Source organism: Pagrus pagrus (assembly GCF_965226575.1).
Source record: "Pagrus pagrus genome assembly, chromosome: 12".
Classification (NCBI taxonomy): domain Eukaryota; kingdom Metazoa; phylum Chordata; class Actinopteri; order Spariformes; family Sparidae; genus Pagrus; species Pagrus pagrus.
In genome coordinates this window covers 30,516,911-30,543,485 of record NC_140196.1, presented here as the reverse complement: position 1 = coordinate 30,543,485, position 26,575 = coordinate 30,516,911, and the positions used below count along the sequence as shown (strand labels likewise).

The 26,575-nt window shown below is 41.2% G+C and overlaps 1 protein-coding gene across 1 annotated transcript in view; it reads left to right on the top strand.

Annotated features, from left to right (window-relative positions):
* The window catches only part of rab2a (RAB2A, member RAS oncogene family), a 54,091-nt gene extending 30,352 nt beyond the window's left edge, over positions 1-23,739 (top strand). Inside the window, exons 6-8 of the mRNA XM_084369239.1 lie at positions 4,698-4,809; positions 16,897-16,965; positions 21,136-23,739. Coding sequence (XP_084225365.1) covers positions 4,698-4,809; positions 16,897-16,965; positions 21,136-21,231 — 277 coding nt within the window. The 3' untranslated portion in view covers positions 21,232-23,739. The remainder of the gene's footprint in view (positions 1-4,697; positions 4,810-16,896; positions 16,966-21,135) is intronic.
* Positions 23,740-26,575: the final 2,836 nt, after the last annotated feature.

The window sequence follows — 26,575 nt, the reverse complement described above, 5'->3', positions numbered from 1 at the left end:
AAAAGCACACGCGTGTGACACGTTCAGTTGATACGTGCGCACGCATTATGACACGATTCTATGGCGGTAGAATCGTGTCATAATGCGTGCGCACCTATCAACTGAACGTGTCACACGCGCGTGCTTTGACGCCTGTGCAGCAAGCAGCGCCTGACGTGTAATGTAGTTTCCCCATTGACTTATAATGGTCCCCCGTTCACACGCACGTTCACGCGTATGACTGCTGCACGCCGGTAATCACACTACGCGTAGTGACTACGTGTAACATTCATGCGTTTTTATGCGAACGCACGCATTAACGCTCGCATGAAGATAATTGAACATTTTTGTCACACGCTCACATGTAGGCGGAAATGACGTGCGCAAACTATGTCACGCGTAACAAGATGCTGCGTGCGTATGAAGCAGCGTGCGCACGTCTGTCTGTCACTGTTTGACAAATGTTGTCACGCGTTCACACACGCGTGCGGTCGCAGTTTCTGATGTGCGACCGGAAGTTGATCTGCACCGTGCGCAACACACCGCGTACGTAGACGCCTCGCGTAGTCGGCCTTTTCATTTTATTGAAGTGTAGTCAACCAGGGGAGGCAGCAGTGAGCCAGACACTGCTGCCAGAATTATAAAAGAAGAATGAGAAGGAGGAGAAGTGTTTTTTTTGTTATATATATGTATGTATGTATAAAAAACGCTGCTGCTCGAGTCCTCAGTGGGACCAGGACGGTGGATCATTGATAAAAGTGCGTGCTTCCCCCGCCCCTCCCAACAAAAGTCCTGGGAGTGTGTTGCAGCTGTTCAGGTGCACAAACCTAACGCACCTCTCCAGCGGTCCCAGCAGTTCTCAATGAAGTGATTACCTGCGGGGGGCGTGGTTAACTTACAAATGTTTGTCATTGATTTTGTGTCTTATGTGAGAAACAAAGTAAAAGAAACAGCAACAGAACTCTTTCTCTGTCTTCATGGAACAAATGAATCATGTCATGTAAAAGTCTGTATGTCTGTATCTCGTATTGGATCGATGGCTCCATCTACTGGATGAACATGGAACACAGAACAACCACGCGAGGCGTCCAAGTACGCGGTGTGTTGCGCACGCTGCAGATCAACTTCCGGTCGCACATCAGAAACTGCGACCGCACGCGTGTGTGAACGCGTGACAACATTTGTCAAACAGTGACAGACAGACGTGCGCACGCTGCTTCGTACGCACGCAGCTTCTTGTTACGCGTGAAATACAGTCTGCACGTAACAACGCACGCACGCATAACAAAATTCTCATGCGTGCACACACCCGTTGCTGCGCATCTCTCTGGTTGTTTTGACATTGATATACCTTCATACGATTCTACCGTCATAGCGTGTGTGTGTGTGTGTGTGTGTGTGTGTGTGTGTGTGTGTGTGTGTGTGTGTGTGTGTGTGTGTGTGTGTGTGTGTGTGTGTGTGTGTGTGTGTGTGTGTGTGTGTGTGTGTGTGTGTGTGTGTGTGTGTGTGTGTGCGTGCGTCTAAATCAATCACTTAGTTCTACACTGATTTAAATACACCATTTAGTCAGATTTAAATGAGGAACCCAGAGCTGTATTTGGTTATTCACAATACCTGCCAAATTCACGATCACACTATGCAGGTGTGTTAATTATAGGTAACAACAATCTGCACAATACGTACACCCCAATAGGGGGAGCTGCATACTTTTCAAGGAGAGCACAGGTCCACACAGGGTCTCATACAAATGATTACAACAAAATGGCACATGTTTTGTATCACAAGAATCTCCTCATTCATTCCTTTTGGAATAAGGGTGTGTCGAGATTCCAATACACTTCTCTCCAGAGAAGGATTGTGTTCGTGTTACCACCACTCCAAGGCGTCCTCACTGCCTCAATGTCCATATAATGAAGTTCACTCAAACTATGGTTATGACTATAAAAGTGCCTAACCACCAATGATTTAACATCGAAATTACGAATAGAATACGTGCTCACAGATTCTGGTTTTTAGTTTTGTTGTGCCTACGTAGTACATTACATTACATGGGCATTTTAACAGGTAAACCACAGATGTTGTATTACATGTATTCTCCCACCCTGACCTTAATGTTGACACCTGACTTGGGATGGTTGAAATGATTCCCCTTAATCATTGAATAACAATGTACACAATTATGGCAAGGAAAATTACCACTGGGGATCTGAGACAAAAAATGATGAGTAGGCCTCTGAGGGAAATCTGATTTCACTGAATAATCCTTCAAATTGCAAGTTATTTATAATTATAAATAAATATATAGGTAATTTATTTTTTAACCCTTACTTTAAAATTTTCACAAAGATCTTAAGATCTTCTTGAGTGTGCCACTCAGAAGATAAGTCAGAATTGCAAATACGTCTTATTCTTAATAGCTGACTATATTGAATACTTCTATAGCTACTAAACTGTAGAAAAGTATTTCTGCCAGTCTCCTTTTTATACACTTCAGTCTAAAAACGAGTACCCTCTTTTTTCACCAAAACATCCAAAAATGAAAATATCAAAATATCAAGATCATAACACAATGTGAATAATATAGACGCCATTCTTAATTGAATGAGAGTATGACTTCCTTTAAATCTTTGGTATTTCCACTCCAGATGAAAAATAAGTCATCCGTGTACGTCCAATAGCTTTTGCTGAACTTAGAGTAGAAATTGTAGAAATTATAAATCAAGTCCAACTCAAACTCCCCATATATGAATTTGTATTATTTGGAGCTTCTGGTGATCCCATGGCAGAGCCTCGAAGTTGAAGATAGTATTGATCTTGAAACATAAAATATCTTTAACCTCATCGGTTAAAGATAACAAAGACTCTTTGATATATTTACGATATTCTGCTCTTTGATTAAAAAAAATAGTTCAGAGCTTCAAGACCATTTTTGTGAGGTATACTGGGGTACAAGCTGGAAACATCCATAGTACATAGAAGGTCATCAGAAAACGGAGCCGTATCAAACTCATTTGGCCTGGAAAGAGGGACCAGGCAGGGCCGTCCACTGAGTCCGTTACTGTTTGCAATTTTTATCGAAGCATTCAGTCAGGGGATTACTCACGATAATATTACAGGCATTAAAATGCTAGGGCAAGAAAACAAAATTTCCTTATTTGTGCGTTACTCTACTTGTCTCACCCATAGTGTTCAGTTTTGAAATTGTTGTCATTTTTAGACGCCTTTAGCTCTGTATCAGGATACAAACTGAATATTTCACAGTCCCAAATACTAAGTTTCAATTATAGACCTAGCCAGATCATCAGCTCCAAGATCAAATAAAATTGGGATCTGGATTATATTAAATATCTAGGAGTAAACATCCCATAAGAGCTAACCAATTTGTATGATTTTAAAGTTTAACTTGTTAAGCCAAAAGATAAAGGAAGACATAAGGAGGTGGGATTTAATCCAAGTATTAGGTTTTGAGTCACGGATTGAGTCGGTCTGAAGGTCTGCCTGAAGGACTATTATATATCGGCCCAACTGAAGATTTTGTATTGTTGGTGCAATCGTGATGACCAGACGAGATGGAAAGAAGTTGAAGAGAAGATGTCTGGAGCTGATCCAATTCAGGCTCGTTTAGGGGATACAAGACTTTTTAAGAATTAAATGGAAATAGGTAATTAAATGGATTAATTTATCTCTGAAAATTTGGCTAAATGTATTTGTACCTTTTTCAATCGGGGGACACTGAGTGACTTTCAGGGACTGAAAAGACGACACGGATTAAATAATAGTGACTTTTTTAGATTTCTTCAGGTATGTCGCCATATAAACAGCCTTATGTCACAGAGTCAAAGGGCATTTGAAAATATCTTATTGAAGGTTCTTATTAGTGCCTGTAAATCAGATTCAGGGCTTAAAGTAATTTGAAGACTATGCAGAGCTCCTCAGGAGGTAAAGTTAACAAGCTCCACCATCACTCAGGCAGCTCCAGCTGCTGGAGGAACTGTGGCTCCCTGGAAGTCGACCATTACCACTTGTTTTGGGCCAGTCCAAAAGTAAATGCGCTTTGGCGTAAGATTTATTCAGAATTAGTTACTATATTTGTGACAAAAATTAAATACAAATATTAAAAACAAGACACTTATTGAATCCTAAATATTGCTACTAGAAAAGCAATTACAATGAAATGGCTCCAGCCAGATGCCCCATCTACAGAGAACTGGTACGATATTATTCAGGAAATCTTCATAATGGAAAGAATTACCTTTTCAATGAGGCTCCAGGAACACAAATTCGAGGAATTTTGGAAAAAGTGGAAAATGCATATTTCCCCGAAACACCCTTCTTTTGTTAAAAAAAAAAAAAAAAAAGTATTCATCTCTGTATGACTTGTCTATATTTTATTCATTTTCTCAAACTAAAGACACCCCATGTTCTGTCTGTTCTGTTTCTCTATGAAAGGACATATCTAAAGATGAATATGGAATTGTTGTCAAGATGTGAAACCAAATAAAGGAAAAGATGTTACACATGTCCACATGACAATCTTTCAACTTGTTCCACCATGTTTTTATTCATCATCACTAATTTGACCCTCTCGTGAGGCCTGTTTCAGACTGTCTTGATTTCATCCCCCAACTTCATAGTAGGGTCTGAGTTCAGAGGAGTATGCAGATCACTTAATTGTCTTTCAATTTCTTCTGGACTACATCTGTGTTTGTGTGTTTTAGTGACCTAGAGTCGAGGAGAGAGGTGAAGAAAGAGGAAGGTGAAGCATTTGCCAGAGAACACGGCCTCATATTCATGGAGACCTCAGCCAAGACTGCCTCTAATGTAGAGGAGGTAACAATACACACTCACGCAGTACATAAACTTAGATATAACTTAGATATAATACATATATCTACACATATATATATATATATATATATGTATATGTGTATATATGTATGTATATGTGTATATATGTATGTATATAAATGTGTATGTATATATGTGTATATATGTATATATGTGTATATGTGTATATGTATATATATATGTATATATGTATGTGTGTGTGTGTGTGTGTGTGTGTGTGTATATATATATATATATATATATTGGATAGCATGATATGGGCAGACTACAGAGGTACGCAATATAGACCTACAACATTTAATGTAGAATCTCAATGTATTATTATTATTATTATTGTTATCATTATTATATCTTTGTTGTTACATTTACATGAATGAATATGAAAAATGTGAATGTGACTTCAGGGCCATATGGACATTCCGACAGAATTTTTCAGTAAGATTGCATTATTTGGATTTATTCATACGTAGCCTTTATTAATACTTAGAGGCTTACAGACTCTAAAGGACATAGCATAGCCCTCTAGCTTCAGCACTGTAGTACTTGCTGGTTGCTGGTCTTATAATGACAGGTGATTCTGACATCAAGTCGGGTTTTTGGAAGGGAGAGTTTGGAAAGTCTACCTTGTATTACAGCACACATTTCATTAGGCACTGAAAAGGAAACTTGTAAAACACATGCATCAAATAGTAGGCTAGTACCAACTTGTCTTTCAGTGGGGTTGTTTTGTAATCATGATGGCCAAACAGTTGGTGGCCGTAATAGGGAAGTACAACCAGGGAAAGTAGAATATATAGCTGCTAGCTTGAACGCTACATGAGAGGTTGACGCGTGTGGATCTTTTAACCTGGTTATATGATAATGATCGATAAAAAGGTAGGGCCTTTTTAAGACTCAACAATGCAGTGGCCCACCAGGATTTGTCCCAGTGTAGGGCTGTCAAAACGAACTTCGCTATTCGAATACAATTCGAATTTTTAAAAAAATGAGAAGATTCGAGTGTGGAAACTGACGTTCGAACTTGCGCCTTGTGCTCACATCACAGGAGGCACCATAATGTAGTGCTTTATGCAAGAGTTTTGGGTTAAATTTGGCTATCAATAATAATTAATGATTATCAGGGACAATTATTAATTATGATTACTAATAAGATCCAATTTACATTAGATCACCTTGGGGCACCACCCTTGAAGAAGGGAAAATATAGCCAATTCACCAAATCAGTCTCAGAAAAGGTACTAAACTGTTTGTAACTCTGATTAATAATTAATTTAATAACTACAACCAATATTACCATAACAGCTAGTAATGGTCGAAGGATTTTGGAGCTCTTGACAGAGTAGAGGTTGGCAACATTCACTCTTGTACAATATTAAATAGACAACATGTGGGTTAAAAAGTATTTTATTCAACACAAAGATGAAAACACACTAACTAACATGTACTATATACAGGTGTGTGTGTGTGCGTGTGCGTGTGCGTGTGTGTGTGTGTGTGTGTGTGTGTGTGTGAGTGACGTGATGCCAGGTTATAGAAGATGGTTAGTTGCATGCAAAGGCCCTGAGTCTGTGTGAAGCATCATTCGACTAACGTTGAATTAGCCATCTACAAAAGCAAACTACCAATAACCTGACCTGAGATCACAATAACACTCAAACAGTGGACACACATAAATTGAACACATATGCATTACATCAACCAGAGTTTAAAGTCCTGTGCTTAGCCGTGCTATGCTATGCTATCTAAGCCCAGTTCAACGTTACCAGTCTTTGAAGAAAAGGTGCTGGTGGTTGCAGGAGAACGTTGGGATTCCAATGTTGAATGCTGTTCTTGCTGTGCAAGGACTGATGAGTCGGCAGAGGAGGAAACGGTTCGCTCCGTTCCTTTGCAGGGATAGCAGCTCAGTGCTAACTTGCTTGGTGTTCCTCAGATTGTGAAGTTAGCTGGCAAGCTTTGCGTCGCAGCTGCTGGTGCTAACTGATCGGAATACTGACAGGACCTCGTGTCGCTGCAGTGAGGAGAAGTTCTTTGGGCATGCTGCAAATGAAGCTTGCAGCTCTCCGCAGCTGTTAGGCCCAGAAGAAGAGATCTTGAGGGCAGGCAGCTCCGTGGGGGGAGATGGAGAGGAGCCCTTGAGGATAAGAAGTTGGAGGAGCAAGAGAGGCTTGAGGAGAAGAGAGCTTGAGGAGAAGAGAGAGAACAAAGGAAGGCGCTGGAGTTTTGACTCTCTGACCAATAGTAGCTCAAAGCTGAATTTTGCACCTAGGTGTGAAGGAAGGGGAATTCTGGGACACTGAGTTCAGTTCAGAGTCCATTTTGAAATCCACAATGAATGACTTCATCTGTGGGTCCCAACACTTAGCAACAATGCAAATCAAACTCAACGTCAACAATCTAACTCTGCACTCGCGTCAGGGGGAATGAGTGTGCCAGTTGGTGCTATGGGCACTCACTAATCTCATTAAATATCCATTCGGGTGTCATCCTTCAACTGTCGTGGCCTGCATATGGGCCAGAGTTCAGGGGATAAAGCTCGCAGCATGGTTGTTGACAGCCTTTTGGAGAACTGTGACTATATATGCAAGAGACATTGGAGACTTGGAGAAACTGAGCCCTTTAATGATGATTTTCTTGGTACTGGGGAGTCTACAACTGACCTTGGGATGGGCATAGGTGGAGGTAGAATTCTGTGGCATAAGAAGCTGGACTCACTGATGAATGCAATCAGGCTGTGCGCTTGGTGCGTTGCAATACAGTTTACTCAAAAATACAAGGAATTCATTATTTTGAATGTGTATACACCCTATGAGTGCCATCAGAATGATGATGAATATCTGAATAGGATTGCCTTTACCAAGCCTTTTTTCAAGACAGTACTTCATCTAGTATTTATGTTATTGGGGATATGAATGTGGATATCACATGGCTCAGTTCTGTCAAGATAGTAATTTTATTTTGTCAAGCAAAGGCCTGGCACACGACCTCATGGTTAGACCACTGCATTAGCATAGCTGATTAGAACCACTGATCATATACCTTTTTTCTTTGACAATACATGTTGAGCATCAACCTGCACTATCTGGAAATAGAAATGGAGGGAATACAGAAAAACTGGACTGCTCAACCCTCACAAAAGAAGACATGTAAGCCTATTATGCATGAACAGAAAAGTAGCTAAGTAATATTGATCAATTTAAGTATATGGAGTACAGCTATAGGATTTTCCAAGGTCCCATGAATTTATTAGATGCTTCAACATGATTTTTTTTTTTTACATGACATGAACTCAGGCTGTTGGGTGTATTGGTATGGAATGACAAGTAATAAAAAGGCATGGCGGATATTAAGGCTGTAATTTAAGATTATTTTCATTACGAATTAATTTGCTGATTATTTTCACAATTAATTGACAAGTAGTTTAATCTATAAAAATGTAATAAAAAAAACAAAACGATTGCGAATCACAATTTCCCAGATTGTCGTCATTTACTGTCATAAATAACAAAGGAAAGCAGAATCCTTACTTTTAAGAAGCTGGAACTAGCAAACATTTTTGCTTCAAATATTAAATGATTTATCAATTATCAAAATAGTTGGCAATTAATCAACTAATTGATTAATCAACGAACTATTACAACTCTTCTTAATACTAAAAAGCATTGTTGCCATATAAATTGTTTTGCATGAAAATGCTTATAACAACAAGTTATCTTCTTCTGTATAGATTAAGTTCAAGAAAATGCAATAAGATGAAAAAATACAAGAAAATGAACAAAACAGTGTCACATTGATACATTATAGAGAGCAGTGGTGGCCTTCAGGTTTGAGAAGAAAGGTTCTGACCCCCTCCTCTGGGGCCATAGCCCTTTTAGCAATACTATGGTCATGACTCCCAACTCTTGCAAGCAAACCCCAACCCACAATACATTTTTTACTAGCTACCAAAAAACTAATGTTTAATTGAATTTATTTAATTTGAATATTCATCTAACCATTCAGTCATATTTTCTGTATATGTCCTCATATGATTGTCTTTAAAGCCTTAAACACACCTCCAGTAAGTTTTTCTTCCTGTCTAATGGTCAACGTCCTCTCTCAAACAGAGAATGGGGGCATGGTTAATAGTCATACATCTTTAATACCATCGCAACTAGGCTGCCATTCAGGCAAGATCAACAGCACCAGCATGGATAAGCGATAGCATCAGTATTAGCACGGACGAACAATAGCATGAATATTACCAGGTATAGTGATAGCTGTCACTCAAACAGTTCTTCTTGTGTATTGAGGAGCTGTAGAGGTATTCATGATCAAACTGTAACCTGAATTGTACTTTTACTGCCACTTGACAACTTCTCTGCTAAACTTTCCCCTCTACTCGTTAACTGCTAACATCGGTCTGTTCTGAACACAGTCACTGTAGCTATCTCTCCTTCTCTTGCTCGACCACTCACATACTATACACTGTCCTGTTAAAGGAACCACATTGCTTCTATAACCACTAATGGAGGATGACTATAGTCATACATCATCATTCCATATTAGCAACAGCTTAAATTTAGTGACTTTGACAAATCTGTACAGATATGTAGCACGTTGGCACACCAATGATAGCATTAAGCTCAAAGCTCTTAAACATCCTAAAGTTAAAATCATTATAAGTTATAAGATGTTCATGTAATTAGACCCCATTTGTGACACAACCATTACCATGCTGGATTCATAGGAAATGCTTTTTTTAAAAAACATTGTGTGTAACTGTAGATAGGAAACTGTCCGAAACCCCAAATTCCTAAAGAAAACCAAGGTAATGACAGTTGGTTTCCTCAATGGTGGCAGTAGCCCTGCCCTCCTCGTTACCACCACTGACGTGCTGTCTGTCATCAGGGAAACTGAATGATTAACCAACAACAAAGCACACAATAACAACATCAGTCCAGTGTGTTGCTGGTTGTGTATTATGAATGAAATATTAGTCCGTGCACATTGAAAGATAAATGAACAGTGGCATCTTAAATGATAAAAATCAAATGAATCTTTTTTGTAAACGTTCATCTTATCCATTGTAGTAGTTCTGTGTTAAACCGCTTCCCTCTCAGTTGACTCGACTTTTTATCAGTAGCATGATGGACCACCGTGCTGGAGCCTAACCTTGCCCGCTCCACATTAGCATCATGAAGCACAGGGAGCTCACTGCTCCAACCCTCGCAGAGACGCACCCCTGGTGTTGTTGAGTGTAATGAATGCACGGCCTTGTCCTCGGGGACCCCTTTCTCACTTATCCAATCACATAAATAATCCCATCCTACACTGCACAGCATGACAGCCAGGGGCACTGCAGAGAGTGTGTATGTGTGTGTTTGTTTACATTGATTTTTTTCCCTACCCTCTATTGCCTGGCCTATATCATGCAAACACACACACACACAACCACTGTCGAGTAGCTCTCTGTGGGGTTAAGATGAGGGGGAGGGGTGTGTGTGTGTGTGTGTGTGTGGTATGATTAATTTGTCTCATTAGTGTCCTCTGTATCCTCCTGATACTGCTCCTCTCCTCCCTCCCCTTCATTTCTCCTCACTCCATCCCTCCTCATCCCTTGACGTCCATTATTTGGTCTTTACCTCCCTTCCAACCTCCTTCACCTCCCCCCTCCCACTCTCTATCAATTTTTTCCTCCCCCTCCAGTATTTCTTCCGCCCCCTTCTCCTCTGTATCTTCCTGCCCTCTTTCATTCATTTCTTCCTCAGCCCTCCTCCCTTCCTCTTCTCCATGATCTTACTTTCTCTCACCAGCAGTATATCAACCAGTTATAGTTCATACATATTCATAACCTCCACCCCACCTCCCCTCAACGACATCCAGCAGCCAATCAGGGTGCTGGGTTTGTCGTCAGGGTCTGTGGGTGGACACTGGGTTGATTGGATGGTCCTCAGAGAGAGAGAGATGGAGAGAAATTCCTGTACGCATAGTCTTTCTTCATCCTTTCTTCTTTCCATGCATCCCTCCTTCCTTCAGATCTGTTACTGAGCTGCCACTCATTTCTGGTCTTGTTTCTTTATGTGGTTTTGTTTTATTTAATCTTTCTTATGCCTAAATATTTTTTAAAAAATCATGCGAAGGAAGTGTTGAGTGATGTGAAGGAACGAGGCATTGTGAAGTGTTGAAGTAAGGAAAGAGGACAGAAGTGAGTAGGACAGAGTGCACTGGAGAGCACTGGAGAGCACCCCTGGGCTCCTCAATCTATTTCAGACTGGGTGTCAGGTAGAAGTTCAGGACATACTTTCAGTTCTTAAAGGCCTCCACTGTTTGAGATCTGTTGTGTCAGATCTTTACTTGATCTCATAAACTCTCCAGTTTAGACCCTTGAGACACAAATACTGAGACTGTTCCAGGAGGCAAATACTAACAGACTGTTCCAGGAGACAAATGCTAAGAGACTGTTCCAGGAGACAAATGCTAAGAGACTGTTCCAGGAGACAAATGCTAAGAGACTGTTCCAGGAGACAAATGCTAAGAGACTGTTCCAGGAGGCAAATACTAACAGACTGTTCCAGGAGGCAAATAGTAAAGGGTCGGATATACTACTCCGACTATGTAATACGTAATCCAACTCCATAACCACGGAGACCACTCGAGCCTTCGCAGTTTTCCGTTGTGGTGCCGGATACGCAATGCAATTTCCCCCCCGATACAAGCGTCCTTGTATGTCTTTAAGGAGGTTACATAAAGGTTCTCGTATTTTCTAATTTCTTCGGCTAGGCGTTCTTCGATTGGATTCATTCTCGTCTTGATTGCGAACCGGTCAAACTCTTTCGAAAGTAATTCCGGAAATGATGTTTTTAGAGGACCAATCATAGCCCTTGCCATCTCCGTTTCCCCTCAACGGAGTGACGGACACTTAAAAAATCTTTCATGCGCCCGGAGAGTACGGAGAGGGTCTCCGACAGGCTCTCCGGCGACGGAGAGGGCTCTCCGTGTCGGTGTACAGCACTTTACGCAGTAGTATAAATTAGGCTTAAGAGACTGTTCCAGGAGACAAATGCTAACAGACTGTTCCAGGAGACATATTAGCCTGTTACTGGTGACGTCCGGGAATATGATAGGCTGCTTCCGCATGCTGGGTCCGCCCGTCTGTTAGCTGATTGGCTGTTCGTGTGTTTCTGCCGGCAAGAACGAACTCCATGAAGACAGCTCCGCTTCGATAGAAATTCGCTTCAAAAACACTCTCACCACGGCAGAAGCACCGGGCCCGAGCGGGGAGTCTGCCGCGGCGTCGTCGTCAGTGGCACCACTAATTTTGCTCAAAAAACCAAACTCCAAAAGTCACATTTGGAACTATTTTTGCTTTAAACAAGGCACAGAGGGTAAAGCAATAGACGATGGCCGTCCACTGTGCAGGCGCTGCCACCAAGCTATCCACCTTATTCCTAGCCCCCATGATGCCTTGCGTGAATTATGGGCGTGACTTCCGGTCGCGTTTGTTTACATGGTAACGGTAGACGCTAATCCGGTTTTCAGGGTTAGAGAGGTAAAACATGTGGGAACATCAGTTGTCAGAGCTTAAACGAGACAACATTACAATCCCGTTGCCTACTCATATAGAGGGGTGGGAGGATGACATGAAGAAGTGGCCTAAGATAACATACAGCTGCATTTTTAGCGACTTTCTTAACTCTGTCGCTTCGGACGGGGAGGCAATGAATAATCTGAAAAGCTCTGAGGCGTATCAGTGCCTGCACAGTAATAAGTAAGTATTAATAATTCATAATAATATTATATAATATTTTATATATTATATAATATAATATAATATATACTATAATATTATATATGACATAATATATACTAGAATATTATAATATATATTATAATAATTTTATAAGTAAGTAAGTAGTAATATTTTTTGTCAACAAAGTGAAAAGAGCACATGTATAACGTTTTAGGTGGTCTTTTCAAGTTAAGATTTTTCAGCCACATCCTTCTGGGTTCCTCACCCTTCGGTAGGCGGTGAAAACTGTACCGATTCTCACAACAACATTCTCTTAGTCCGGGGTGCATGTTCAAAACGTTGCTCTTGTAGCCACAGATTTAACTTTGTGTGGTTATTAGTACAACCATGAACAGTGCAACATGTTCCCGAGCTGCGCAAGGACATTTTTAAATGCCACCGGAGCTGATCATCGTTTAGAAAAGAAAACAGTAAGAGACAACTTTCAAATAAACCGCTACAGGAAACGAAAACCGCTAGCAAACAATGGCTCACTGCACCCATAATCGTTTCTACAGCAACGACCCCAGGAATAAGGTGGATAGGAGCCAAAGGAGGGAACACATCCAACCTCATAAAACACCTGCAGTGTGGTCACCCAGATTTATATGTCGAATACCAGGTTAGTATGCCCTGTTTATTTTCTCATTGGCTAATATTAGGCTATATGATCCGTCTACAGGCTGAGGAATGAAGAGTTAAAGGATGTCAAAGTATGACTAGACACACAAACACGCAGAGAAAAGGCCAGTGGATCTGTTTGGTTTTTTTTTCAATTTTAACTTTTTAATAAATGTTATTCATAAAAATATTTGTTTCAGTCTAATTCCTACTTCACCAGTGTTATGTTTATCATGCAACAAACAACATTATAAGTAATTAATAAGTATTCATAACTTGTACAAATACATTGCAGTTCATAAAAATATTAATAATAAAAAAAGGCTGCAGTATCGTGATAATACCCGGAACCGTGATACTTTGTCTGGTATAGTATCGTGGTTACTCATTTTGGTATCTTGACAACTCTAGTTTGAAGTACTTGCATACAAAGTACTTTAACATTCAAACGGTACTCAGTTGATGTACTTGAGTACATTTATTTAGTGTAAACTTGTTTTGTCACATTAAATACCAGTTCACTGTTTATCACTTCATGTTCGTCTAAACAGAAACTTTTAGTTCTGTTGTCTCTGAGCTCTATTAACTCCATTAGCTGTTAGTTCGATCACCCCTGTGATCTGATGGCTCCATTAGGCTGGTTTCAGACCAAATCCAGCGCTGCTGTGAACAATCAGGTTTCCCATTCATTTTAATGGCGGCAGTCCGTGTCCACAGACAGCGGTTGAGACACACTCAACTTTTGGAGAAACGCAGCCCGGCGTCTTGTTGCAGTGGCCAATGACCTAAACTGGCCATCAGACTCGCAGCATGAATTACAACACACATGAATTACAACGCACATGAAATCACAGTGGATTGTAAGGTAGTGTGTCATGTCTATTCACTCAAGTTTGGCACTGTGCACCAGTTTGACACAAATCTGTGGATGCCAACGATCACTGTAGGACCGGCATGCTTCATCTACTGTGGCAGAGGCAGATTCTAAACGGAGCAGAACGGGTCAGTAGCTGGGCTCTTATTTAGCATACAGTGGGAACACAACAGAGGTTTCTTTGTGTTATACTTGTGATCACTCGGTTTGGTCTTGTGCCCCAGTTTTTAAAACGTATAGTAGTGATCCGCCTCTCATCCTGATTGTTAACTATTATTTTTAATCCGTCGATGTGGACAAGCGATCACTAGTAGGACCAGTATGCTAGTAGCACAACAACATAGCAGCCTCGCCTTTCAGTAAACTGATCGGCGGGGGTTCCCAACTGGTCACACACACGGACCACGGAGTGACACTCCCACACTGCTGCACAAACCTGCAGCGTTTCGCCACACAGCCAGATTTGGTCTGAATAGATCCTAAGCCAAACACAACACTAGCGCTCCCCTGCTGCTTACGCGGATTTGTTGTTAACAACGCAACATCATCAGGGAAAAAGTTGGTCTTGCACTGACCGGCCCATGACAATATCTATAGTAACGGCATGAGAAAACACGCTTAGTTGTACTTAGTGCTCAGTTTAGTGAGTCATTTGCCAGTGACTACATTTCATTTCACACTCAAAATAATGGCATACATATCCGAAGTCCTAAATTATAGTAGTATAGTTAGTCTCCAAGTTCATTAATTATCTATTCTATTCTAGTTATCTTAATATGCAATGAATGGCGCTTTGTTTCTTTTAGTTGTACTTACATTAACATTTTGTGGTCTTCAAGTGCTTGTGGTAAGACTTATGTATACACACACACACACACACACACACACACACACACCTGTTTCACAATGCCCATGTTTAGTTGTCGTCTGTCTGCAGGCTGTGTATTTCCATTGGCACAAATTGTTCATGCAGTGCTGTTCAGGCCCGAATTCTTAAATGTGTTATATCTTGGCATCTTAACTGCAATTGATTGTTCGACCAAAGTCAATGCGCGTTCACCTTCCATCGGTGGTGAAGATGCAATGGCGGACGTCCCAGCAGGAAAAGCCACTATCCCGACATTACCAACAAAAGCGTACACGGCTAAGCAAGCCAAAAAAAGGAAGACCGATGTAGAGAAACGAGAGTCTAAGAGGGAGAGTAACAATAGACGGAATAAATCGTATGTAAATATTGGACAAGCATATCCGAGGTGGAGAGAGCTGAGCGATAGCATCGGGCTGAAGTTGGGATACTGAGCTTGCTGTTCTTCTCCTGGACAGGTGATCCTCCAATGTAAGTTTTAGTAGCTGATAATCTAAATGTGTGGTAGTAATTGGCTGTGTAGTTGAAATGACCGTGAATCTAATAAAGCAGGCGGTTTGTGGTCACACTTGACAAGCAATGTTGTGAGTTGATTAGCTTTATGCTAACCATAGCCAAAGGCTCACGACAGCTACAGGCAAGTCAGAGCCAAAGTCAACGTCAAATGTATTGTCAGTAGCGTTATATATACACAACATACAGAGGACGTGTGTCGTGTAGATATGGATGTGACAGTTATTATTTATTTTCAGGTTGCGGTGAATTGACGAGTAATGTTGTGAGTTGATTAGCTCTATGCTAACCGTAGCCAAAGGCTCACGACAGCTACAGGCAAGTCAGAGCCAAAGTCAACGTCAAATGTATTGTCAGTAGCGTTATATATACACAACATACAGAGGACGTGTGTCGTGTAGATATGGATGTGACAGTTATTATTTATTTTCAGGTTGCGGTGAAAAGAAAGAAGTGTCTGAATAGTGGTTGTCTCCGATAGTCTGTGCATGTGGGGGTAATTGTTTACTTCAGCGTTATATGTTTTATTATTCTTAGCATTCACACCTCTTTCCCGTGATATATAAGTGTTGCTGTTGTCATTAGATTATGCTGTATAAGTATCATGTCAGTATGACAAATATCGTAGTGTTATTAGTGCCAGACATGTAGGCTATGTCATGCTGAGACGTTAGCAAGAAATAATTGTCGTCGGTCTCTATCGCTCTTCTAAACGATGCAAAAGTAATGTTTGTTTGTTCATGCGTTCAATTTGTTCACGAGAGAAGGGTAAAGTCCTTTCTTACCTGTAATTCGGCCACGGCTAGTGTATGACAGAAAAGCTCCGATGTAAATATTCCTAGTGCTAGCGCACGTCCACGAGAGTGGAAAGTGAAAGTGTGGAGCTACGGAGTCGAAACAGGGACAGGAGGGGGGAGCGCAGTTGTTTCCATCCCAGTCTCGTTTTTCACGTATTCTACAAACTCCAGCTTTAACAGGAGGACACCGGGGGAAACACGTTGAAAAACACATCTTCATGACGTGTACCGTCACGCCTCCTTTGGAGCCGCGGCGCCGGCTTTCTGTGTGAATTACCCTCTGGTTTGTCTTTTACGCCGGAGCTGCTTGGCTCTGTGTGAACAACCAACGGCGGCGAATTGGCGATAATGCGCCATCTGAAAATGGCTAATAGTTACATTGAATACATAAAAAATCTCAAAATTGAAGGTGTTTGTAGTAAAACAGAGTCATGGTTTAGCCTGGTTGTGTTCTTCTTCAACATCTTGAACTTGCATTGGAATTGTTTTGCATTCTTAATGATGTGTGGCTTCTTTTGTAAAAACACTTTCATAAGAGCTGACCAGTCTCTTCTCATCAAGGTCATCATGTAAATGTGAATTGAATCTCCTTTTCTCTCTCTGTCTTTTCTACTTCCTGTCTCTATGTTAGGCTTTCATCAACACAGCCAAGGAGATCTATGAGAAGATCCAGGAAGGAGTGTTTGATATCAACAATGAGGTGAGACACATTGCTCTCTCTCCTTTTCCTTCCTCCTCAAACCTCTCCATTCTTGTTCTCTTTTTTTGGCTATCCTCTCTAGTATTCCTGTCTTTGTTCTCCTCTTTTCCTTTCCTCTTTCTCCTCAGTGTGGTTTTGCAGCAGTGTGTGTGGTTTGCCACACTCCCTCGCTCCTCAGAAAGAAGGGAAAAACCCTCTTCTCTGCTTCCTTTGACTCCAGCCAAGCAAAACTCCCTGCTTTCCTTCTCTCCCTGCTCTATTTTCCACTCATTCTCCCGTCACTCCTCACGTCTCTCCCTCTCTCTCTCTCTCTCTCTCTCTCTCTCTCTCTCTCTCTCTCTCTCTCTCTCCTTATCTCACTGTCTCTCTGACTTTCGGCATCTTGCCAGCTCATAAATTCCTCACATCCCACAAGGTCTCAGTCATTCGGCAAGAAAACAAACTCTCAGCCAGCCAGCCAGCCAGTCTGTAAGCCGTCTATCCAACCAGTCAGTAACAACCATTCACACCTGGGCTCACCTAGCCTTAGCAACCCACATGAAGGCCGGTTCGGTCAGCGACCCACAAGTGGCCCTAACGACTCTGAAACTCAGAGCTCACACGTGTCCTTAACGACTTTGTAAGGACACTCCCACACAGGGTTTAAGAGCCTGCAGCTCCTCCAGTTAGTTAGAACTGAAGAAGCCTCTTGGATGAGAGGTGAAACGTCGTCAAGAAAACTGAAACAAGTCCAGTTGCCTACGATACAGCACTTAGATTTACCATGACCTGGATGACTGAGAACCTTCATCAACAACCAGTCAGTGGATTTGTTATCCAGTCAACCAGATGATTACCAACTCAGTGAAACAGTTATGTAGGCAGGAGAGTCAAGACACCAGGCCTGTCAGCAAGTATGCAATTGTCAGCAACTGTTAGTCATATTATTTCCACATTAAAATATCCGGAAGCACATTTTTCATGTGAAAACAAAGTACATCTGCAATAACATCTTGGTTTCATAGAAACAAAGAAGTCTGTCCACACAGACAGGCCTGAACAGTAGGAACAAGGCTGAATCTCTTCTGTCATCCTGCTTTGGTCAACAAACACATTTTATGATTTGCAAAATCAATATCACTTCTGCAAGATGATTTCAGCTTTTCTAGCATAAACGGCGCTATTTTGCTAGCTATAGCAGAGCATTATAGTTTCTGCAGTAAACTAAATCAGTACCTGCAAACAATATTAAAATATGATTTCTGGAAGATGTTAACTTACAGACTTGCTTGCATAAAAATTGTGTTTTCTCAGGCAGCTGCCTGCCTGTGACTGTGTCAGTTATCAAAACAAACAGCCAATCAGTGGTCATGGTCAGTATTTAAAGTCACCAGTCAAAGGAGGGGAGACATTAGCCATTGTCAATTCTGTCCCCACCTCAAAAATGTCAAAAGTCAACTTGACAAGCAAGCAAATGTTGATCAGCTGCACGCAGGTAGGTAGAGTGGAGCTAAACACTCATCACAGCCCCGCAGACATGCTGCCTCCAGATGATGATTTTCCACTTGCAGATACTTGCATGTGCAGATCATGTGCATGCAGTTGGTTTTTATGTGCTCGCTGGTTAAAACAATTTGCTTATGTCTTTGCATATGTTGCCTAAAATGTATGACCCTACACATCATAAGTGCTGACTGCTAAACATGTATTTGTTAGTAGCTAGCTAGATAGCATAATCACAATTACTAATCTCTTAATGTTGAACTGTTTCTTCAACAGGTTGAATTAGCAGACGTAGGGCATAGCACCTGAAATACTGAACACATCTGAAATGTGAGCAGTGATTCAGACGTCTGAACTAGGGCCAGGCTAAAGTCACCTTTAGTGTGGAATTATGATCCAGTCATCCAGATGGTTATCTTTGGAAGAAAACTGTTATCCAGTCAGAAACTGTGACGTAAACCGTATCACGGTCCACACAGACCATCCTCATCCAGCCCCAAATTTGGGCCTGTACATGTGTACCATAAGCGCCAGCAACATGTTAACACGTCCATGAATTCTGGCAGCCACTGTAGTACATAAACAGAACCATGTGTGCGTCGCCTGTCTGTGTTGACATCTGTTTTGGAGTGTATCTGGCCCTTAAGCCAGCCAGCCAGCAAGTACAAGTGTTAGTCAGGCAGGTCTGGAGGCAGCCAGACACTGAAAGTTTCTGTGTTTAGTAACAGTAAGATGAAGTGAAGGCAGGCCGGCCGGCCAAGGCTCATCAGCTGACTGAGAGAGAGAGGGAGAGAGAGCTGGGGGAAGCCCCACTAGAAATGTTGGCAGCCACTATGAGAAAACACTTACACACATACTCACACACACACACGCACATGGCCTTAGCTCAATAAATGTGATTTAAAGGCGTACAGTGTTTCCCAGAGGCACTACTTCTACTGAGTGTATGAGGGGGAGTTTCACTGAGAGAGAGCGAGAGAGATGAATATATACAGAGAGAGAGAGATGAAACACAGAGAGAGAGATGAAAGAGCTGTGTCTCTCCACCACCCACCTGCCTGCCTCTCGCTCTCTGCTTCTCTTCTTTTATATTTACTCTTTTTTTCTCCTCGTGTCCTTCAGTGCTGCTGGTGTTTCCTTTGCCTTTGTGCAGCACAGCAGCACCTGTTGCTTCCTCTATGATGTGATCTAATAGGAGCCCCTGCAGGCACTGTGCAATGTTAATCTCACCATGAAAGCAATGACACACTCATTCTTCAGTGGTTTTATGTCTCTGTGCTGGCGACAGCAGTAGTCACAGCATTATGTTTCTGAGTTGTCCATCCATCCAATTCTCCTGAATGCAACATGTCAGTAACACCTTGAGGGAATTTCTGCAAATTTTGCATAAACATCCACTTTGACTTAAAGAACGGATTATAATCTGATGGTCAAAGGATGAAGGTCAGGGTTCACTGTGACCTCACAAAACTCAATAATTCATACACTAATAATGACAAATCTATCAGGATAAAACCATGAATGATGACATTTATATCCAAAAGGTCAACTTCACTGTAACATCTTAATATTCCACAATAACACTTTTCTGTCCATTATTCAACACCATAACTCAGGAACAGAAGGGAGATTGTTACCATATTTCACATGTGGTCAGATTCAGAATTGGTGACACCGGGCCCAGTACAAACTGTTCTGAAGGTGAGATGTTCTGTGCTGCCGGGTTTAACATGTGTGAAGCATCCACGTTCTATCAGACTCAACTTTATTGATCCAACATGTGAACAGGTACAAGGAGTTTGACTGTTTCTCTCAGTGAACTCAAACACTAATAGGCAGCAGTGGCCCACTACAAGCTAACTGCTGGTACTGAGCTGTGGGTAGTTGTTGTTGCACCATGTGATGGTGCTCTGTATCAGTCCGCTGCTCTCTCTAAGTTCAGACGGCGTGTTTCTCAAATCATTCACTGGAATCAAACATGTCAACATAGTGAGAACTTCCATTTGACCAAGAATTACACAACGATCCACTGATCTATCATTACTGATCTATCATTGACTCCTGTAACACTGTTGGACTCATTATGGACAGTTTAAAAAACACATGATCAAAATGGACGGAGCAGAAACAGAGATACCACTTCTTTTATTCCACACATTCTTCTTCCCTTCCAAAACCTGGTGCCTACACTACCCACAATGCAATGTAACCACTGAGGAACATGACTGGAGGCAGTTCATCAGATTACATACAGCTTCCTCTGGAGCCACAAGAGTCTTCATTATACTGTTTTCACATATGAAGCAGTACTCTCCTGTAAACACACTTTAATGTTTAAAATTGGTGGAATTACCCTTTGAAGACCGAAGACCAGACAACAGCATTTTTACCATTTTGCAGTATTTCTGAAAAATAATTAGAACCAGTCGCAATTGTAGCAGAACTTTTTGTAGGAGGAACATTTTATGAAGAACTGTAGAAAACATTGTGGTATGAAAAATAAATATTTGTCCAGGTTTCCTTTACATACCAAAATATTAAGCCACTCCTCACCTGTCGCAATCTGTATTTTCTTTATAATCGTAATAAAGGAATATTGTTGCGGACAGTTGAGGCGTTCATTATTCTGTAAGCAGATTTTTCTCAGACCTAATTCTGTCTTCTTTGTGGTTTTCTGTCTGTTTCCAGGCTAATGGAATTAAAATTGGACCCCAGCATCCCACCACCAACTCCACACTGTCTGGCAGCCAGGGAGGCCAACAGGCTGGAGGAGGCTGCTGCTGAAGCCTCTAAACACACCTCCCCCCCTTCAACCCCTCCTCCTCCTTCTCCTCCTCCTTCTCCTCCTCCTCCTCCTCCTCCTCACCCTCTCCGACCCTCCCTTGCGTTTCTACAAAACTGTCCAGACTCACAAACAGTTTGTTAACCTCTCTCTCTCTCTCTCTACTGCTCCAGTCTTTCATCCATCCATCCCTCCCTCTCTGTGTCTTTCAGCCATGTCTTTTCTAAGTCTCTCGACCGTACCTGAAGTTCTTGGGGACATGTTCCCATAAATCAACCTGACTTCCCACAGGCTTACGAGGACAGAGTCAGCTTTACTCGTAGATTTAGCCAGCATATTCTCAAGTTCTGCACCTTTTCTGTTAGATAAGTGATTTTAATCTTTTTATTTAAAAAACACCAGAGCTGGAATATGAAGAACTCTGTTCCAGCAGTTAAATTTACACATTCCTCTTAATTCATGAGGATGTTGTTGAATCATAAAACAAATATATCAGCGGTGACAGTGAGGTGACTTTGTTCAGACAGAGGCAGGACTGTGGGTAGAAATTTAACACACTCTTAACAATTGACTATGTGGAATATACCACGGGCTGTGTTGTGCCTATACACACATCTGTACATGTTTTTAAAGAAAATGACGCAGCACATTGATAGCAGGACATGTTTCTACATTTTGAGTCAGTCTTCATCCTGTGCCTGTGTGTAAAGGGATGATATCGGTATTCCAGTATGTCACTTTGTGAGGTCACCCTGTATCTTCTGTCCATACAAAGTGCAAATTATGTTAGTTTGTGCTTCCTTTCCCTATTTTCCGTCATGCTGTTAGCTCTGTCTTTGTGTCCTTTTTGTTGACTTGCAGATGATTTGTATTTAATTAACACTACAAACTGGTTGTGGCTTAAAAAAGTGTTTTAAGTTGTCTGGGGAGAGAATAAAAGACCAAACTGTTGAGTGTGAAAATTGATCCTTTTTGGAACGACAGCAGAGAAAAACAGGAGATGTAAAGAACCGTTAAAGAGGTGTAGAGCAGTGGCTGCCATTATAAAGTTAAAAAAAATGGAATGGAAAATTGGAACTCAAGACTTCTTTTTGTTATTTGTATTTATCGTGCACACTTCTGTGTATATATGGCTATTCAGGTTTCTGTAGCTGTTGTGGCTGTTAAAGGTGAAGCTGAGCATGCTGTTGTGGTCTTGTAATGTCCTACCAGGGGCTGGAAAAGAGGCCATTTTGGGCTCGACAGCTTTTTAGCATTTTTAACAACGCGCATTTAAACCCAAAGGTTCTGGACCACCCTGTCACATTAGGGTCGGTGCTGCCCGTTCTTTTAAATGACGAGTAGGACTGGCTGTTAACAGGACCGTGTCCAGGCATTGGAAGTCCCTGGTGGAGATCAGACTCCAACTGAAAATGTCAAGGCGTCTCCCTTTTCAGCAAGCTACATGAATTAGCTGGCAGATAGATAATGTGTACTGTTTAGAGCTTGATGACTGCTGCAATGTTTTTTTGCCCAATGTAAAAGGCACCATTTTACTGTTATGATCATATTTTACTACTTTAGTTATTCATTGCTCCTCCTTCTTTCTCTCAGACTGTGTGCTAACATTAGCTCTGTACCTGTTTTACTGCCAAATTATTGTTTACCTGTTTTGTCAAAGAAAAAAAATGAGGGAAAAAATCAACAAAGCCACTCTAATCTGTCCTGAGATCAGCTGTCTGCCTTAACTCCATCGCCCTGAGAGATTTGAACAGCTGCTACAATGAATCACACTGACCCTTTATCTGCAGATCGGCATTTTACCACTGACCAGCTAGTTGACGATGCATTACGCATGCATTGACGCACACTTAGAGACACGTAGAGTCACAGAAAAAGGCCTAGTTTGAATTTTCTGTATAAATTGGGGCATTTGAAATGAATCCAAACCCACATGTTAACATTTGTTTCATGTCATCCCCTCCATGTGCACACACACCCAGCCTGCATACGGTATATGCATGCATACATAGACGATGCATACATATATGCCTAGCTGTTTTCTCTCCAGCTAACTCTGTAGGGAGTTTTTGATTTCACAGCAGTGTGAGTGAATCTGTTTTCCTCTGCAGTGTTCTCTTTATTTTCTTTCTTTTTTTATTCTTAGATATATTCAGACAGTTATTAATCTTATTCTGATGATGATTATTCTTTGTAAAGCAAAATGTGGTGTGTGCGTGCGTGCGTGCGTGCGTGCGTGAGTGAGTGAGTGAGTGTGTGTGTGTGTGTGTGGACCCAGAGGGGGGAGGATCAAGCCAAACCTGACGCATCTATCTATCTATCTATGGATCGATCTATCTATCTTATCTATGTGCCCCCCCCTAACCCCCCCCCCCCCTCGCTCTTCCTGCCTCTCCTCCTCCCCCTCAACGTTATTTGCTGTGTTTGTTCTTTGGAAAAAATAAAACTTTAAAAAAGAAAAAAGAAGATGCTATCACAATAAACTATAATAAAACATTCTAAACTCTAAACATGTCATTTTGATGGTTATGTGGAGCTGGAAAAGTGTTCAAAAAAAAAAAATACAAAAAAACCCCTCTGCATTTGTATTTCTGTCTTGTTGTGTTTGACACAAGCCTGCACATGGTGACTGTTCACTGTATAAATGTATGAATGAATGAATGAATCATAACAGTACCACAAGCTGTTCTGCTCTATCTGACTGATCCATTGAAATGAGCAAGGAGGACTGGTGAGCTCTTGGACCCGTGCCGTTCGACCTTCAGCATTGATGTAGATTGTATTCCCTGATGAAGGTCAGCGAGACGGAGAGCCCGCTTAATGAATGAAACATTTTTGAACTCTGTAGTCAGGAAAGGTTTGCATGTTCAGTGTGTGGTCATGAGCTTTTTAGCAGTGCCCTACATGAAGTTCCTACGTTTGCAGGAGTCCACCACGGTTCTGAGACATCAGTGTATGTAAATGTGTTAGCTGGGATGCTAATCATAAGATAACCCACAGTGTGATGATAACATGAAGCCAGTGAACTGTTACTTAATTTGGTACCGCTTTCTCATTCACCACGTTTTATGAAGGATTTATATTATTTTTCTAACTAATGGTTTATTAATGCTTTACAGATCAATTATGACTCATTGATAAGAATGACTCTTGGGTATTGAAGTGTGGTGTTTATTCTCTTCTAGTTCTAGCTTTGCATTAGTTTATCTGGAGAATCCATCCAATTGACACTAACCATTCACTGCAGCCATGCTAGCAGCTCTGGAAGGTGGCAGTTTCAGTTACATGCTAACATGCTAATACTTTATATTTAGCAGGGCCTGTTTACCAACCATCTTAGTTCAGCATTTTAACATGATGATATTAGAGCACAACGCGAAAAGCTCAGGTTGATAGGAATGTCATTATTTTGCAAGTATTTGTACCATAAACCAAAGTATGAAGTAATTGTACACACGACCTGATCACAGAGCTAACTCGCCACTGTGATCACAAGTCTTCATAAGGTGCTAACGAGGGTTTCTACTAAATTTTAATGGCAGTTCATCTAGTACACACTGACAACCAGTGCTGGGTGATGCTTTTTTTAAAAGAAACTTGTTACGTTACTGTGCTATCCACTGAGAACAGTAACGTGCTTTAGAGTACTTTAGTTACCAAAAATGACGGTAAAACCTCTTGAACCTTTGAATGTATTGACCTCTTTACAGCCCACAGTCAGTAACTCTGCAGCCTGATAAAATAATGACATATACTTTTGCTAACAATGTGACAGTGAAGACAGTATGAGGCACAGCTGTTCACATGGAAACAATACAACAAGCTCATTTCACCTTGATATTGTTTTTGTCCTTTTCGCCCAAAAATTCAAAATAATGTGAATATTTCCATGAAGTTAATGCTGTCCTCTCTGCCATAATGGTACATTGAATTAGCTAGCTACGCATGCACACTGACACAACTGAAGGTTGGCCACCTGCTGAGCAGCAGCAGAGAAACAAACAGAGACAATGCTTAAGGGACTTTATTTTATTTTTATGGTGACAAAAGGAAAAGGAAGTTTTTTCCAGTAACGGTTTACTTTTATAAAAAAGTAACTAAATAACGGTTTGCAGAACTAACATGTAACATTAGAGTGTCGGGTTACTTTTTTGTTGTAACAATGAACTTTAACGAGTTAACCCCAACCCTGCTAATGACCAACATGAACCAAACTGCTAGTGAGGCTAAACCTGCAGAGCATCTGGATCACAACTCATTTACTGACAACATGTGAAAGGAAAATTCACCTAAAAATCCTCCCTTGATGCTGATGGAGTGTAAATCCACAAATCATTTCTGGAGCTTCACAGCAAACAGAACTGCAGCATTCTCCCAAACCACTGAGAACAACAGAACAAACTAAATGTCCCTTTAAGCCTTGAGGTTCTGAATTGAATTGCTTGTCTGCCCGCTTCAGACCGGCTGCACACTAACGTTGTTTTTTTGTTTGTTTGTATTTTTGGTTTGCAGCAGCTGTGAAGATTTTGGCTTGAAAAGGGTGTTAGAAACCTTTTCAGATCAGGTTGTGATCTCTTCTCTTCTGCAGACTGTGATCAGACACATTGGTTCCTCTGACAGCCCTCAGACGTATCTGGAGTTGTGTTGCAGTGGCATCCTGGTGGCGAAAGGCCTAGGTCCTCAGATACTGGTCATCTGCCCTGTCTGTGACTCTTGGGGCTCGACTACGAGGCTTTTCACACACTGAACCAGTATTCCGATGTAGAGAGACCAGTCTGCTAATGACACTCTGAGACACTTGTGGAGTTCATTAGCAACATCAGTTTCCCTACTTCCTGTCTGGATACAGGCCAAAGCCAGGAGGTGCTCAGTCAGCTAATGTCGGTTAACCATGACTATTTCACATGGCCACAGTGGACACTCACTCATTATCCAGTGCCTTTTATAGCCCCCAAACATGTTTGCTCAATAACAGCTTCCACTATATTTGTTTGAGTTTTGAGTTTGACCTCTGATCTGTAACTGAGCTGAAACAGTTCCACAAATGAACAAACACAACTATTTTTCATAACTCAGATACACATGAGTCTTCATGAGTAAAATCTTGGAAGCAACAAATATAAATACTGTTTGGCAAAATATATGCATCCATATCCCAATATCCAGAACTAACTTTGAGTAGTGTATGATGGCTGGCTCCTGAAACAAGTGCAGATAAAGAGAGTGCAACACTTATCAACATTATTAAGTTGGCAATGTCAAGTGGAAAATGACTCTTTTTTTTAAAAAAAAACCCTGCTTAGATATATTTCCAGAAGCTTTTATCAGTTACTCCTATAGATGAAC